The sequence below is a fragment of the Heliangelus exortis genome, chromosome 8, assembly GCF_036169615.1.
Source record: "Heliangelus exortis chromosome 8, bHelExo1.hap1, whole genome shotgun sequence".
NCBI classification, from domain to species: domain Eukaryota; kingdom Metazoa; phylum Chordata; class Aves; order Apodiformes; family Trochilidae; genus Heliangelus; species Heliangelus exortis.
Window position 1 is genome coordinate 10,588,135 of NC_092429.1, and position 16,613 is coordinate 10,604,747.

The following is a 16,613-nucleotide window of genomic DNA, read 5'->3' on the forward strand; positions in this document are numbered from 1 at the left end:
CCACCTACCTGCATGATGCTTCTGCCAGCCAAACCAGATCTGTGGCAGCCCCCAGGCTCTCCTGCAGGCTCGCTGGAGCACCTGCTCACTCCAGTGCCATGGGGGAAAGCGTGCCCTGGTTTGGGAGGGCTCCATCCTGTAGGACACCTCTATCAAGGGAGCACAGAGTGCCAACTCAACCTGGGCACATATGCACACATTGAATATAGAAATACATAGGGTTTATCCTGTGGAGCTTTTCCCATTAGCAAGTGGCACCAGGTAGGTCCAGCTGCTCTTTCCCAGCACCAGGACATCTGCTTCAGTGCTGGGGTCTCTTACTCCCATCCTGTCATCCTTGTCTCCTGCCCAAGTAGCTTTGTTCACATGTTCTGGGATGGGTCTTTAAATGCTTTTAAGCATCCTCCCACATTCTCTGCTGCTGCAGCCACTGCAGAGGTAAGCACTGGCTCTCTGGCAAGAGCTGGCACAGAAAGGACATCGGTTTCTTCTCCATGGCAGCTCAGATAACAGCAGACAGGTCTTCAGAGCAGATCTCTCTTCAGTGCCTGGCTCTTCAGGCAGACATGGAGGGGACACCAAACCCACTCCCTCATCAGACAGTGGGGGACTGTATGGCCAGTTTCTGCAGCTCTCCAGATCAACCCCTTCTGCCCAGCACAACCACTTCTTCCCAGACCACCTGTCTGGCAGAGCAGAGCCTCCAGCATTGGAAAGGGCACTTGAGCTCGGTCATGCACCAGGGCCAGGGAGAAGCAGTCAGCTCCTGCTTGCTGGGAAGAGGGGCTGCTGAGCCCATGTCCTGCACAGCTGGAGCAGGCATGGTGGAGGAGCTCAAGGACTGCTATGCACAACCTGGACCTGCCCAAGAAGGGACAGAGCTAGAGGATGGTGACGGGTGGGCCATCACAGATGGTCAGTCCCGCATCTTCTGCCCAACAAGGCTGCACTTTCCCTGTCTGTCCCTGGGCTCCTGGTCAGGGGAGGTCACTGCCACACTCCTGAGGTCCGTGGTGGAGGGATGTGGCAGTGGGGAGGCAGGCTGGAGAGCCCTAGAATCTTACACACAACCAGGAGAACGCACACTAGTGTGCCAGCACCACTCCATGAAGCTGTACAGCAGGCTGGTTATTCTATACTTGGCTTTGAGTTGTAGTAACTCCAGTGTCTCCAGCATCTGTCAGATGTTTGGTCTAGGCCAGCGTGCTCTTGTGATCAGCCAGCCATCATCAAGAGTGGATGGACAGTTAATATGGTGGCAAAACAATCAGCAATACCAGCTGGCAGTGCCACCGCCAAGCCCAAAGAAGTATACTGTGAAGTCAACTGCAAACCTGTCACACAGAGAGATGACTGCCTGAGATCTGGTGACATGGAGCTGATGTGCAGCTATAAGGCAGGAGCTTCTTCTGAGTTATCAGAAGGTAGAAGAGAACTTGCTGGCAAAGGGAGAGGACAAAAACACTGCCTACAAGCAGAAACCAAGCAAATTTGAAACCAGGAATATAGTATTTCCACCAGGGTGATCAACTACAGGAGTAGATGGTCAGGGAAGTGGGAAAGTCTCCACCATGACACAGTTTTGGGTCCAAACTTGCTGCTGCTCTGGAAGATGCATTCCTTCACCAAGGGCTCTGCAGGTGGAGCAAGCTGGAATGAAGACATAGCCCCCAGCTCAGGAAAATTTGATCTGAAGAGATTTACAGTTCTGTCCAATTTTGATCCTTGGTTCTACAAATGCTCAACAACATCACTGTGTAGCAGGGTCCTCTGGAAAAGGACAGGACACACCTCTGCCATCAAAGAGCTCTTGAAATCTTGAGAGCAAGAAGCCAAGCAGGGATGGAAAAGCCATTTCCTGATTGGTTTCTAAGTACCCCACAGATCATCGGTCTGGGAAGAGGTACAGGCCAAGAAAGAGGAGGAACAACTCCTGTGCATGAGGAGAGAGGAAGGGAATGGGATCCTTTGGTCTCCATGGGGTTGCTGGAATAAAAAGCGCAGGAAAACATCACGTCTTGAGTGCCTGCTTGTGGTGGTGAACTGGCAGAACATCAGGCACCTCACAGTGATCCATGATGGAGCACCAAGTGATCCATTAGGAGCCTCTGAACTACTCCTGTAACTCCTCCAAAGGATGTGGGCTGTCCAAGACTGGAATTCCAGAGGCCAGGCTGGCTGCCAGCACACTGCTTGCAGATCCTGCCCAAGAGGGCAGTATGTAACAGCTTCCCAGCAGATGGATGGGTGGTGGTTGCTGGGTGCTTTGACAACACACCCCTTCAAAGTTCACCATGGTTACACTTTTCTCTCCAAGAGAGCAAAAATGTACCTTGTCCAGACACAGAAAAGGACTCCATGCCAGAGAGAATCAGACTTGGAAGTCTCCTGGGGTCACCTACTTGCCTATCCCCCAGCAGGATCACCTCTACCTGGCCTCGAGAAGCAACAGGCTTGTCGAGTCCTTTGAAGCCCTTCAAGCAGCAGCTCCTCAACACTTAGAAAGATCTCCTACTGTCTAACCTGTACCCTTTCCCATTATTTCCTTCCATGACTGTTTTTCCCACTTGAGAAGAACAGAAAGGTTTTTTCACCTATGACTGGGACACTACTCTTACACACCCAAGACTCCTCAAGCTGCCACCAGTCTTTTCTCCCCACCCTATTTACAAGGTGGTCATCTTTCTAGATGCTTTTCTTCGTATTCTCTGGTCTGTATCTACAGAAATATTGTGCCACAAACAGGGCACAGTGCTCAAGCAGAGATCCTGCCAGCACTGAGCAGCCAGGGAGAACTTCATGCACAGATCCCATTCACCAATTCTCCCATCACATTCAAAACTTTTGTTAAAGGGTCACAGCTTCCAAAACCAGCATCACAAAAGCTGTGAATGCTTTCTGAGAACCTCAGTTACATTCCATCTTTCAAGAGGAAAATAGTGAAGAAAACACTGTGATACAGTTTGTGAGATGCAATAGGTCTCAGCAGGATCCTGGCATCATGGTGAGACTCATGAGGAGCAGACCCTGTGCGGGGTGGTGAGGTGCAGACCCCTCATCTGCTCCATCCCACAAGAACCACACAAGAGCTGAGCTGCCATTGGGGGGGGCAGACAGCTTAGCACCCAGACATGCCAGTACCTTTCCCAGGCTGCTGGCCAGGGCAGGATGGCCACAGCGGTGGCAGCCACCCAGGCGAGTATCCTTACACAGCCACTGGGGGAGCATGCGTGGTCAGAGGTCTTGTCATTACAGAAACAAAGCAAAAATCCACTTTGCCAGCCCCTGCTTGCCACCAACCCACCCTCTGGATAGCTACTGGCAGATGTATCTCCAACAGGGACACTGAGTGCAGTCACGGAGGGTGGAGGAGTGTGTGGGGGGAGCAAGCAGGTGTATACACCCACAGAGCATCGTGCCAGCCCTGCCTGCCCACTTCCAGCAGTGACACAAATGCCAGCCCCATGAGCTAGCCATGGCCCCTGTAATGCCAACACAAACTGTCCCTGCGTGCCACCAAGCCAGTAGCATGGGAGCACTCCCAGCCACAGGCACTGGAGCTGCCACCACCCCAAGGAGCTGCTGGGGTGGGAGGCAGCGTGGCAGCCTGGCACGACCAGGTGCTACCACAAGGACATTGCTAAGAGCCAAACCCCAGCAGCTGCCCCAGGTTTCATCCCACCAGCCCCGGGGGAGGACAGCTTGTCCCTGCTCCAGAGGACCTGTGGCAGGGCAAGTGAACAGGTCGGAAAACATCCACTTAATGCTCTAATTTGTCACCCGAGGGTGACCATGGCAGCAGCCCCAAGTGCCCCACACCAGCTTCGGCAAGGTGAGGGGAGTGGCAGCTGGAGGCTGCCCTGCAGAAGAGGGCACTGCCCTGGGGATGGTGAGGACCCAGAACTAAAGGAGAATGTTTTGTTTTCAACTTCCACGGAAACAGATGGAGAAACTCGATATTCAACTAAAAGGAAAAAAAAAACGTTGTCAACAGAAAGCTAAAAATAGGTTTAAATTGAATTAAAAAGAGAAAGAGAGAGAACAGAAAGTGAATGAATAAGAAACTAAAACACACCTGTGCCAGGAGTTGCATAAATGAATCAACAATATCAGGATGATCCCTGGGCCCTAAAATATAATAAAGATGTAACTTAAGAGAAAAATCATACAAACAGCAACTCAACATCATATAGTTATGTGATACAGAAAGAATTTACAAGTGAAAACAGGAGTGTAAGGGAGAAGGGGTGTGTGGGGGAGGGGATGGGCAACATGAGCAGCTTGAAGCAAGTTAAAGAAACAAAACATACAAAAAATCATGAAACTTGGAGAACCCAAGAACAGAAAGAAACTGCAAAGGAAAGGGTCTGAAGCCCCAGGGTCTCCAGCTAGCACCTGGGCGCTGCAGAGCCAAGGAGATCTTCATGTCCTTGGGAAGGAAGAGGAGCAGGGGCTAGCTGGGCACCATCTCCCCAAGGAGAATTAGAGCTTTTGCACTGTGGGGACTGAGCGGGTGTCTTCAGAGCATGGTTTGGTCCTGGAAGATAACTGCAAGTGAACGACAACACCTCAGCAAATGCTTGACAGGTCCGGCCGGGCTCAGGCGTGCACATGCGTGTCACCAGCACCAGCTGCTCAGGAGCCCCTGGCACAGTCACCCTCCCGCCCCATTCCCAAATGCTCTCCAAGATCCTGAGCCCAGGACAGTGCTGGAGATCTCCTCCAGCATCCTCCTGGGAGAGCTAAGTGCCCAGAGAACTCCATGCCAGCATCACTTGCCCTACCTTGGCATCTGACTCTGTGCACAGACACGTCTCAACCCCTGCGGGGTCTTCCCCTCTCCTGCTGCCCATGGGCTGGGCAGAAGGAGCTCACCCTGTTCAGGGCTGGCTGCCCACCAGACAGGACCCGCAGGGTGGGTGGGAGCACAATCCTGGACACACAGTGATCTGGACAGCTGCTTGCCTGAGCAGAGTTGGCACAGCTGGGCCACTGTCCCCTCCCCTCTCCTCCTGCAGTCATGCCTGCTGCTGCCCGGAGACATTGCCACCTCCCCAGGTGCTGAGTCAAGAGGGTTTCAGTGTACACACATCCACACACCATTGGCAGAAGCAGGGACTTGATCTCCAGGCAAGCCCGAGTTGCTTGCCACTGGCCCCCGTGCCACCTCAGCAGAGTGGGATTTGCTTGGATTGTGGCATGGTGATGAAACAGGGGTCCTTACACCTCACTCAGCATTTTAGAGAGCTCTGAGCCTTGTACTGGAGAGAATGAATCATCCTACCCAGCACCTGGCTATCAGCAAACCTCAAGACCCCCTGGGAACTGTAAATGGAGCTGCTGAAGGACCAAAGCCAGCAGCTCATGGTACATTTGTCCCCATCATGGACCAAGTCACCAAGAGGCTGAGGGAAGCCACTGGGGGGACCTGTCCTAACCCCATTCCCTTTTTGTAGTGCAGGCAGTGAGCCAAAGAGGGGCCCCTGCCCCCAAGAGGATGCCAGCATCCTCAGCATCACAGCAGTGACTCTGAAAAGGTCCTTTCCCAGATATTCACACACACATTCTCCTGTTCATGTGAGGGCTTAATTCCTGGCCACTATGAGCACCACTGGCCCTGGGAAGAGCCCCAAGATCTCCTTGGGACCACAGCCTCCCTGGGACTGGAGGTCCAGCTAGACCCTTGCAGCACACAACACCCAACCCTGCTGCAGAAGTGGGGCTGACACAGCAGTCCAGAGTCTTGCCTGTGGGGGCTTCCTGCTTCTGCTGCCCTGCAGGGAAGGTACCCACCTTCCAGGGGTTGGGATGAATCCAAGAAACAGAGATGGCCCCGTTAGCTTAGCTAGGAGTGAAAACAGCCATTCCTGGTAAGACGCCTCCAGACTCCATGCATGCAACAGCCTGACAACAGCCCCAGCACAAAGAAGGGTTAATCCCACATACCTTGCTGGAAGAGGGTCAGCGTGACTGAGGTAACAAGCAAGAAGAGGGCCTTGATGGGAGGGAAGTGGGCAGGCTCATGGGCAAAGATGTGAACCAGCTGCAAGAGACAGAGAAGGACTGAAGCTGCTGCGGACCCTGCATGTCCCCGGTCTCCCCATGCAGCAGCAGCCCCAGCCCCAGGAGTGGCTTCGGGGTTCCATACCTGCCGGGTGAGGTCGATGGCAGAGGCCTGGGGGATGGTGCTGTACATCTGCCCCAGCATCTCACACAGCTGAGGCACCATTGGGGCAAAGTCATCCAGGAGGGTCTTCACAGACTTCTCAAAGATGGCACAGACGGACTGTGGGAGAAGAGGGACCGCATGAGCAATGGGTGTCTGGAGACCTATTTGGGTGGGGAGGGCTTGATGGATGGGTCCCAAGGGAGGGAAGAACTGACAATGGGGCCAGGACCAGCCAAGCAGAGGGCTAAGACATGCTATGGTATTCCTGCCCTGCCCTGCAGCACAGGATGCTCTCAGAGATAGGGAAATACCCTTCCCACAGCAGCAGAAAGGTTCTTCAAGGGCCAGGGGGGAGAGTAGCTGGTGGGACACTGCACCTGGGCACTATTGAACTGAGCAAACTGAAGAAACACGAGATGACACAGGTCCAGCTCACAGCAGACCTATCCCCTTGGGGAACACAGGTGTGGGAGACCCCCATCTCCCATTTCCGGGCTCATGGCAGGGCCTCTGTAACTGGAAAGGAGCAGAGCTGATGGGGACACAAGACAGACAAGAATGGCCAGATGCTGCTGGGGACAGCAAGATGCACTGGTCCGGACAACCCAGCAAGACATCCCTCTCACAGGGTATCACCCAGAGTCTGTTGTTTGCTATCCCCAGTTCAGGTCAGCAAGGACAGGCAAAGCTGCTGGTAGGACACAGGAAGAGCCTGATTACCTCCACCACTTGGGCATCATTCAGCCACTTGCTGAGAACCTTCTGTATGAGCTGGAAGACTTGCTGCAGAACCACCACCACCTGTGAGGAACAAGAGGGATGGATTGGCCGCCATGTCACTAGGGAAGGGAGATTCAAGATTAAGCACTGCCTGGACTCAAACTTTCAGGCACCACTGCCTCCTCCACCCTCTGAAGCTGGGCAGCTCTCTTCCCTGCTGAAGCAGCCTGGCATAGCTCACAGCTGGCAGGCAGCACCCAGGCTGCTCTCGAGCAGTACCCAGTGAAGGCAGATCCTGCAGGTCACATCTGCCCACCTCAGAGTGGCGGAATGATCTGAAGGACTTGTTGGAGCTGGAATGCACCAGCACTACCCTCTTCAGAAGGGTACACACTGCATTCCCCATTAACCCCACTCTCCTGGCACCAGCCATGAATAGAGAGGTTTTGGCCAGGCTCTGGCAAAGAGCAACTGCTGTACTCACAGGATTGGGTCCTTGCTGCACTGGCAGCTTCTTGACCTCGGTGCTTTCGTGGTCATCGTCATGGTGGCTGATGTCTAGGGTGGTGAACAAGTTGGAGAGCAGGCCCAGGATGTGGATGATGGCCAGCTTGTTGGAGGGATTGGGCTGCCAGGGAAAATAAAGACAAAGTGTGACACAGATCACACTGTGCAATCACAGTCATGCCTTTGGGATGCTAAGCAACTAGGACTGTAGAGGCAAAATGCCAAAGAGGTGGTCCCTGCACTGTCTTGAGCCCATGTTCAAGACCACTGCTTCAAGACAGCAAGTCCCAGGGCTACAGCCAGCAGGAGAGCTACTTCTGGATGGAGGTAGCAGGAAGGCTCTCACCGTTTCATCAGCCAGCTTTTCCAGCTGCTGGATGTAGGGGGTGATCAGGGAGTGCAGATTCTTCAGGATCTCCTCCACTTGCAGAGCAGAGAGCAGAAAACCAAGAGCCTGCATCAGCCACATGCACTGGCTTGTCTGGGACAGAAAGGAGACACAATGGGGCAGGTCACAGCTCAGCCTACAGCCCTACTGCACACATTATGGGCAAGACAGCTGTCAGGGTCCCATCCAGCAAAGCCAGGACCCCAGAATGGTGCAGCTCCTGAACTGCTCTATCTGTGTCATTCCAGGTACATCTGTCTGCAGGAGAGGGCAGCAGCTCCTACCAGCACGGCAGGGCCACCATCATGCCTGGCCTCTTTCCAGCAGCCTCCAAGCTGGAGCCCAGAGGTGTCTGTGCTGGCACCACTCACCCTACCTCAGCACAGCATCCATTCTACAGACCCGTCTCAGCCCCTGTGGGGTTAAGCATCACAACCTGTCCTGTGGCAGGCATAGCCTGGGTTCTGTCCCCACAATCTTCTCCCTCCTTTTTCCTCTTGAAAACATCTACCATCTCAGCATTCTTGGACTTGGAGAGTTGGCTAAAGTTAAGTATTCCTGAGGGCTTCTCTCTCTAGGTGACATATCCCAGCCCATAGCAGTGGGAGCCCAGCAGCACAGTGAGGGGCAGCCCACAGGTACCCCTCAGGCCTTGCACAGGATGGCTGCAGCACTGAGCTCTCCTCCAGGGACAGTCCAGCTCACAATGGAAGCCCTCATATCTTCAACTGAGCACAATTAACAGGGGCAAGCAAAACCATCCAAAGATGTGAGCCAGCCCTTCTTACCTTGTGAATCTGCTTCATCAGCACCTCCTGCCAAAGGGAAGGTGAGAGAGAAAGAGGTGGGTGAGTGTTGCGGAAAGCTCCTTCCCTTCTGGAAGGCAGGACTGACACAGGAGTTCAAAACAACTGACAGCAATGTGGGCACAGACAAGTGGCATGGTAGCTCCACACAGCATCCCCACAACCACCACAGGCAGGGAGTAAAATCCTTGTCCCCTGGCAAGCTTTTCCCTCAGCCAGACCCCTCAGCTACCCAGTGAGAGCAGCCCCTGCCTTGGACAGGCTCTGCAGCAGGATGGCTCAAGGAGCCAACTTCAGCCAGGACTTCCTTACTCCACTAGTGGTGTCCCCCAGGTTCTAAAAGCAGAGGCTCACACTTTCCACCAGCCTCTCTCTGTTTCCATGGACATGCCATTCCTCCTCCTAGTGCCTTGGGACTCAAGAGCCAAGAAAGAGCATGGGACAACCTGCCCAGGCACTGGAGGGATGATCCCAGTCTCTACAGAGAGGCTTGAGGCCCAGGCTGCCCTCCAAGATGCTCAGCAGTGACAGCAGCCACCTGGTGGGTGCAGAGTTGGCAGGATGCCATTCCGAACGAGGCAAGCCAACTGCTTGGAAAGAACAGATGCCCACATGGAACCCCTGAGGACCCCTTGGCGGTTGTGTCTGCCACTGCCTGCCTTTTCTGCACTCAGAGGACAAGGGGCTTGCCAACTGGGTCTAATGACCTATGAACAGGATGGGGAAGTTCCCCAACACAAAGCAACATGCCCTGAGTTGCTACCTTGAATCCTCTCCTGCCCTGATCCATCTGTAGGAAAGGGTTTGCACAAAGCACATCCTGGCTCATCACCACACATCCATCTGCATCCAAGGTCCTACCTGTGACACAGCAACAATGTTGGCAGCATAGGGTGGGAGGTCGTACTTGCACTCCCGACAGATCTTCTTCAAGGTGGAGACACTAGAGATGGAGAGCTCAGGGTTGCCCAAGGCTTGGAGCACCAGTGGCAGAACATTGTTGATCATGACAGGGTGATCGGCCAGCCATTCCGACAGGGCTCCTGCACACACAGACAAGGGTCAGACCGTGGGCTCTTTCTTGCTCCCCATGTCCCAGGATGCTCAGCTTTGCATTTTGCTGCTGTTATTGCGGAGCAGGAGCAGTCCCAGAGGGGTTCCCCCTTCCCAGCCCAGCAGGCACATGAGCAAGGGCCTCACCAATAGTGAACATGACGGTGTCAGCGAGCTGCACGTTGCTGATGCTGATCCGGGGAATGAGACCTATCAGCCCCGGCACCACATCGGAGTAGTTCACGTCAATGGTCTCAGCAATGGACTGGAAGCCATAGAGCAAAGCCTCTGTGTGCTGACAGGGTGGGAGAGGCACCGTCAGAGCCACATCCTGACCCTCAGTGCCCCGCCCAGCCCCACGCTCAGCTGCCCCCCTGCCACCATGGCTGAGGAGGCTGGTCCCTGGGCAGCACCAAGGAGCTGGAGGCAGAAGACTTGTTCCTCCTCCCAGCACACCCCAGAGAGGCCACGTATGTGCTGTCAAGGTGGTCATGCTCCTCACTTCTATCAGGTCCCTTTGCTCTCAGCACCCTGTAGCTAAGATAGGTCCCTGAGGGGCTGATAGCCATCAGCCTGGCACCCAGGTCCCCTTGCTCACCTGCCACGTGGATGGCTGCTCCGTGTTGGTCAGGAGACGTCCCAGTTTGTCATAGAGGCTGCTCAGGAGCTCAGCACCCAGCATCTCGTACACATACATCAGCGTGTCAGAGATGTCCACCCTGCAGAGAACATGGAGGGTCTCCAAAAGCTGTCCTCATCCTTTGCAGAGAACTCCCTGTGTGGACAGCTTACTTCCCCTCTCACTGCCAGGCAGGACACAGCCCTGTCTGCTCAAGAACATTGCCCCAGTCCAACATGGAGTGCTCCTAGGGCAAGTGGTGCCATGCCAAAACACCAGCTCATTTCCATATCACCACTACAGCCAAAACAGTTCTTGGTGGAAGGAATCTCCTCTGTGCCCTCCTTGGGTCTCCCCATTCCAAGAAGACAGGATGCTGCCTGTATCCTTGCCTGCCTGACAAACAAACCCAAACCTCCCAGATGTACCTGTATATCCGAAACTGTTCCTTCTCATCTGAAGACCAGAAGCCATACTCCTCGTCAGAAGGGAACTGGGCTTTGTGCAGCAGTACATCCACCAGCTGGAAGTAGACAGGCCGGTAGACCTGCTGGTACACTGCCTGCTTATCTGGCTCAAAGGAGAGGATGTCATCCTAGGGGCAGAAGGAGGGATACATCAGGTGTTGCAGGGGAAAGAAAATGGAACCACCATGCCTGCTGCATGGAGGATGCAGTGGCAGTTCCCAGGGCTGGTGGGACCAGCCACACTTCAGAGGTTGCACTTCCAGCTCCCCAAGGTCCACTTGATGTTGAGTCTTCTGCAGCAGCAGTGTTATCTGCAGTGTTAGCCAAGGTGCAAGAAGCCCCAGCAGCCACATGAACCCCTGGGCATTTAAGGACAACAAGGTTACAGCAGGGTAGCACTGCTCTGCCACGTTCTAGCCTTGGGAGCACGTCTGCATCAGAAGCACCCATGCCATGAGGAGGCTGGGATGGATGCCTGGGGACCACAGCACTCTCCTGCCTCCACCTGTACCTTCAGAGTCGTGCAGAGAAGCAGTGGGAGCAGAGAACTGGTGGGAGCCTCAGCCAGGCTCTGCACAGCAGAGGAGCTGCCAGCACCGCACCGACATCGCCCCCTCCCTGCCCACACTCAGCCGCGCTGCATCAGATTGCGGAGGAATGGAGCCGAGGGGATGAACGGAGGCTAAAAATAGAGCATAGCGTGGCAGGGCTGCTTTGTTGGCACAGGGAACACTTGCACAGGGAGAAGAACTCACACTGAGTAACACTAGCAGCCCCCCAGCCCTCTCTTTCCTCCTCTGAGAAACCCTGACCGCCAGCCTGGCAGCAGGGGTAGCCCATAGCAAGCCAGCACACACTCTCCTCCCTGCCTGTTGCCAGTGTGGCCATGTAGCAAGGAGCTAAACAGCCAAGTCTACTGCTGGGCAAAAAAAAAATAAAATAAAAAAAAAAAATTAGCATGAAGCTTCAATTAGTTATGTTAAAAAGGCCCTTAAAGGCTACCTCTGACTTCCAAGGAAGACTGGGGGTAGAAAAAATCAAGCCATTTCCAAGTTACATGCCCTGGGGTGGCTGCAAGCACAGGGTGAGAAGCAGGGGCATCAGAAATCCCCAGGGACCAAACTCAAGCAGGCCAGTCCCCAGTCCCTCTGCACCATTCCCTCAGCCCTGCCTGGGGCACAGGATCCAGCCAGGATGCCCTGCCATGTCCACCGACCTGCAGTGTGTACCAGAAGGTGAGTGTCAAGGAGCTGGTGGTTTCGTTGACAGGGTAGTGCCCAGGGATGCCGGTGCAGAACATGATCATGTTCACCAGGGCCAGGAAGCTCTGCCAGTGCTCCACCTGGTCCAGGAGTGCCCTGGGAAGCAGAGAGCACAGTCAGGGTGGCACCACCACTTCCAGAGGGGCTCCTCTGCCTCGACAGACACCACTGGCTGCAGGACAGGCCCTGGATGAAGCAGTATGGGGGAACAGCAGGCTGCTCCAAGCTCATTCCCTCTCCTGGGGACTGTCCCAGCACTTACCGGGAGTGGTTCTCCCCCAAGGCCACAGCGATGCGGCAGATCCCATGTGACGTCTCCATGTCCCCACTCTGGACTGCCTGGCGCAGCTGCTCTTGGAGCCCCAGCACAGGGGGGATGAGCTTCAGCAGGGTGTTCACGTACCTACAAGCACAGCCTGAATTGGCACTGGGAATCGAGTTGCTGATACTGGCTGCTATGACATCCATCCCTCCTGATACTCTCCCAGGGCTCCCAGCCATCTTTCCCACCTGGAATGGTGGTTTGTGCAACAGGACACCTCCAGGAGCCTTTGCTGCTCACAGGGACTCTCCTCCCAGCCTGCAGCATCAGGTCCAAGGCTGAAGCTCTGAGTGCTTCCACAGCAGAGCCTCTGTAAGCAAAGAGAAGGCCTGAGCCAGCAGTTTTGTGCAAGTCCCACCACGGTGTGGGCATCTCCATCACAGGCACATCTAGATGTGCCCTCTGGATGGGATGAAATGGGCAGCCACCTTCAAGGGCTCCTATCTGGGGATGATGTTGGCCCCACAGCAGGTTCCACTGGCCCCCCGCCCTCCCAGGCTGCCGCAGCCCTGCGTGGAGCAGCTCTCCCACATCACATCGTGCACATCAGCCTCCCCTCCGCACTGCTGCCTGCAAGTGATGGTAACCAAGGCAACGGGAAGGAGGCAGCCAAGGTGAAATGAAGCCCAGGGCCCCTGGAGAGAGGCCGTGCTGGAGGCTGATGAGCAGCCTGCCATTTCCCTGCCCACCCAGGCGTGTTATCAGGAGCTGCAGCTATTCAGTGCACTCCCTGCCTGCCCTGCTGCAGGCAGATGCAGGGCCAAGGATGCTCAGAGAGGGGAGCACACATCATGCCAGTTCTCTTGTGCTGACCGTGGGGAAGAGATGCAAGCACTGACACTCAGACAGCTGCACATCCACCCCAGAGCAGCACAGCTGCCCAGAGAGTCAGCAGCTCTTACTATGGCTGACATAGGAGTGAACAAAGCCATCCTGCCACCAGAGCAGGGAGAGAGCCATGCTCATGGCAGTATCTTCTAGGGCTGGGTCACTGGTAGAAGAGAGAGGGAAGAGGGAGTCTCTGCCCCAGCATCCCCTCTGTGTGCACTCCCCTCACCTCTCTACCCCAGAAGAAATCCCTTGGTGAAAGGGACAGATACTTGTGCATAAACTATTTTCAATTCTCTGATCCTCCGTGAGTGATGCCTGTGGCAGTGTGGGAGCACTGTGATAATGGAGGAGTTGGAAATTCACCAACTTTTCTCCCAGGGAACTGATGCAGTGGTCAGGGTCAGCCCAAGGATGCTGACAAAAGGTACAGGGGACTTTCCACTAACCCAGTGTAGGGCAAAGCCATTCTACCTCTGCAGCCCTGGGCTCCCACTACCCTAGAGGTGTTTTTATGACTGTAGACTGTTTTTTGTTACAAGACCATCCCAGCCTAGGAGAGCATCTGGCTGCCCAGCTGAACAGCCTGTCTCCAGCAGCTAGTGACTGGGAATGCCTGTGAAAGAGCCTATGAAGGTGGCAGCCATACAGTGATGTTTCCCTCCAGTCTATTTCCCTCTGGTGATTTGTGGTAGCCTTACTGAGCAAGACTTGCTGTCTTCATATTTAGCAGCTGAGCAAATTTTCCTTCCATGAGTTTGTCCAGTCCTTCTCAAAGCCCAGTGAACTGCAGCATCCACAACTCCCTCCATGGGATCAGCACATCCTTCTGCTCTTCCCACAACCCTCCCCAAACCACACCACAATGTGAGGAACAACCTGCAGGAAGGGGGGAGATATGGGCACATCACATGGGGCAATCTCATCCTTTCTGATCTAACGATGTCTTGATGAGAAAACCCAGTGTATTAAAAACCTGTTTCTAAGGAAGCTCTTGGAAAATTCAAGGGGACTCAGCACCAAGTTCTAAGACTAGGAAGGGATGGACTGGACACTACATGATCCCACCTGGACATCTGTAATCCCACCAGCTCCATCACTGCAGCAACTCTCTGCTGCTTTCAGAGAAGCATCTCAGTGTTCAGTGTCCACACCCTGTAACTCCTATCATGGGCACAACCACGTGGAGTCCCCTCTCCCAGCTCCAACACTCCCTGCTGGGTTGCAGGAGGGTGGCCAAGTGCTTCGTGCCAGCTCTCCCCCTGCAGCACACGAGGCCAAGCTCTCTGACCCGCTTAGCTGGGGGATAATCCTCAAGCGAGACGGAAAATCCAGCCCAAGCCTCCTATGCAAAGAAAATCCAACAGTACCTCCGTTCCTGCTCTCCTGCAATTCAGGAGCTTCCCACCACCCCCAAGAGCAGAGGTGTGCACAGAACCAAGCCACTGAGCTTTCTTCTCAGAAATGCTGTATCCTTACAGAGAAGCAGTGTCCAGACTCCAGCAGTGCCTGAGACACCTCCTCCTCTGGGTGCAAAGGGCTCCCACCTCCTTAGCAGGTATGGAGATCAAGTGCTTTGCACCTATGAATCTCTGCTTCATCACCTCTAGCAGCACCTCAGAAGAAGGAGGCAACCCAATGGTGCTTGCATGGAAGCTGCTGACACAAGCAACTTGCCCTGAGGGTGATCCTTGTTCATGATCCCACCTGCCCTTCTCCACCTAGATATGGGTGGCAGCCAGCTGCTCTCAGGGTGAGGAGCTGCAGCATGAGGGATGCCATGCAAGGTGGTGCTCCCCTGGAAAGAGGACCCACAGGCTACCTAAATCGCAGCAGCAGAAGCCAAGCTCATGAGCCACCAAGCCATGATCGCTTCCGCAGCAATGTCAGTGAAGCCAGCTGGGAGGGGGGGGGAGAAGGAAAAACACAGGGTCTAAAACACCCAGAAAGCAGGGAGCCTCAAGACTAACCCTGTCACAGACCAATGCCCTACAAAGCTCTGGAGAGGACCATGTTGGCAGCCCAGTGCTGAGGATGCTCCCAGCCTGCAGCCAAGGGCAGCAGGGAACCAGGCCCCTGTGAAAACAAAGGCAAGTGATCACAGAGGAAGAGAGCTTCTGAAAAGCAGTAGGGATGTTCCGAACAGTCAAGAAAAGAGACGGAAAGGTCAGGAAACTCTCTGGGGGCTCTGGGAAGAGCTGGATCCACTGTGGCTGAGCAACAAAGCCAAAGGGGCAGGGCAGCCAGCATCAGGGGAAGCGGAAGGAGAGATGCAGGTTGGAGGACAGAAGGAACAAAGGGTAAGCAAGAGCCCACTGGGGCTGGGAAATGATGGCTCTGTGAGCTACCCTGTTCTTGAAGCTGTCCCAGATCTCAGCACTGATCACAGTCCTGCTCCTCCCCAAAGCAGCTGACACCACATGCCGCCTGGCAGGGCAGCCCCGTGACAATGCCACCCCTGTCCCCACATCCCGGGAGCAGGGCCTGCGCCAGGCTCGCTCACTTGGCAGCCTTTCAGGCTGGCTGCCTGCCCTGTCCTGGCTGCTGCCTGCACACCTACAGACAGGGAGGGTGCTCTGCCATAGCCGATCTTGCCTCCAAGGAGAAGGATGGAGAGCAGGTGCTGGTGATGTTGTAAAGGAACCACTAGTGCAGCAGGACCAAACAGGGCTAGAAACTGCATGGAAGGGTAAGTACATGAGCAGAGAGGAAACTGCTGTCACCCATGCTTCTCATTAAAACTCATTAAAGCTCAACAGGAAGCCTGGGCTTTTAATGCAACTGAGGAACAGTGCTGCAAGGCCAGGCTCCTGGACACAGGTGGGGAAATCACAGCCAAGGGATCCAAAGGAAATGTAAAGGAGGAAGGCAGCAAGTCCAATGCTTCAGAACTGCAATTCACCTTATCTCACCTTCTCATTTTCTGTACCAATCCTGCTACAAGAGTTTGGGCTGGTACACAGCCTTTACCAGGTACAAGAAAAAGCTGCTTGTGGCCATCTTCTGAATGCCAGCAAATGAGGCAACTGCTCCCCACACCCGGCAACACATCAAAATCCTGATGGGTCACTGCACCAAGACATCTCCAGATTCAAGCCCGCAGACATGCTGGCTGCCCCTGCCCTGAAGGCACTGGGAGGATCAGGGTTCACAACCACAGCGCCAGCAGCATCTGCACCACTGCAGAGGGTGGGAGCCTGCACGATGCGCAGCGATGCGCTGCATGGCAGCAGCTCAGCCCAGCCTTCAAGGGAACACTCCTCTTCAGTGGAAGGTTGCTAAGCAGCCAGGAGGGGATGTGGCCACAAGAAGTGGAGGAGATGCACTTTCCCTTCTGTATGCCTCGGTCTCAAGAGCTGACAGCAGCTTGGACAAAGTGGCCAAGCAGACGAGCTTGGAGCCCCACAGCATATTCCCAGCAGGACCTGCTCCAGCACTGGCTCCCAGCTCAGCTGCACCAGGGGCAGCCATG

General features: G+C 54.8%; 1 protein-coding gene across 4 annotated transcripts in view; it reads right to left on the bottom strand.

Moving 5' to 3' along the window:
* IPO13 (importin 13) overlaps positions 1–16,613 on the bottom strand; it is a 30,308-nt gene that overhangs the window by 3,192 nt on the left and 10,503 nt on the right. For 2 of the 4 annotated variants that reach the window (XM_071750336.1, XM_071750338.1), the window contains exons 3-15: positions 12,254–12,394; positions 11,946–12,087; positions 10,691–10,857; positions 10,242–10,362; positions 9,791–9,938; positions 9,452–9,633; positions 8,573–8,599; positions 7,743–7,877; positions 7,374–7,517; positions 6,890–6,970; positions 6,149–6,286; positions 5,947–6,043; positions 4,076–4,128 (exon numbers count right to left, since the gene is read on the bottom strand). In XM_071750336.1, coding sequence (XP_071606437.1) covers positions 4,076–4,128; positions 5,947–6,043; positions 6,149–6,286; positions 6,890–6,970; positions 7,374–7,517; positions 7,743–7,877; positions 8,573–8,599; positions 9,452–9,633; positions 9,791–9,938; positions 10,242–10,362; positions 10,691–10,857; positions 11,946–12,087; positions 12,254–12,394 — 1,576 coding nt within the window. Of the gene's footprint in view, positions 1–3,755; positions 3,965–4,075; positions 4,129–5,946; positions 6,044–6,148; positions 6,287–6,889; positions 6,971–7,373; positions 7,518–7,742; positions 7,878–8,572; positions 8,600–9,451; positions 9,634–9,790; positions 9,939–10,241; positions 10,363–10,690; positions 10,858–11,945; positions 12,088–12,253; positions 12,395–16,613 lie in introns of those variants that run through there. The other 2 variants (XM_071750339.1, XR_011727061.1) reach the window with 2 other exon arrangements.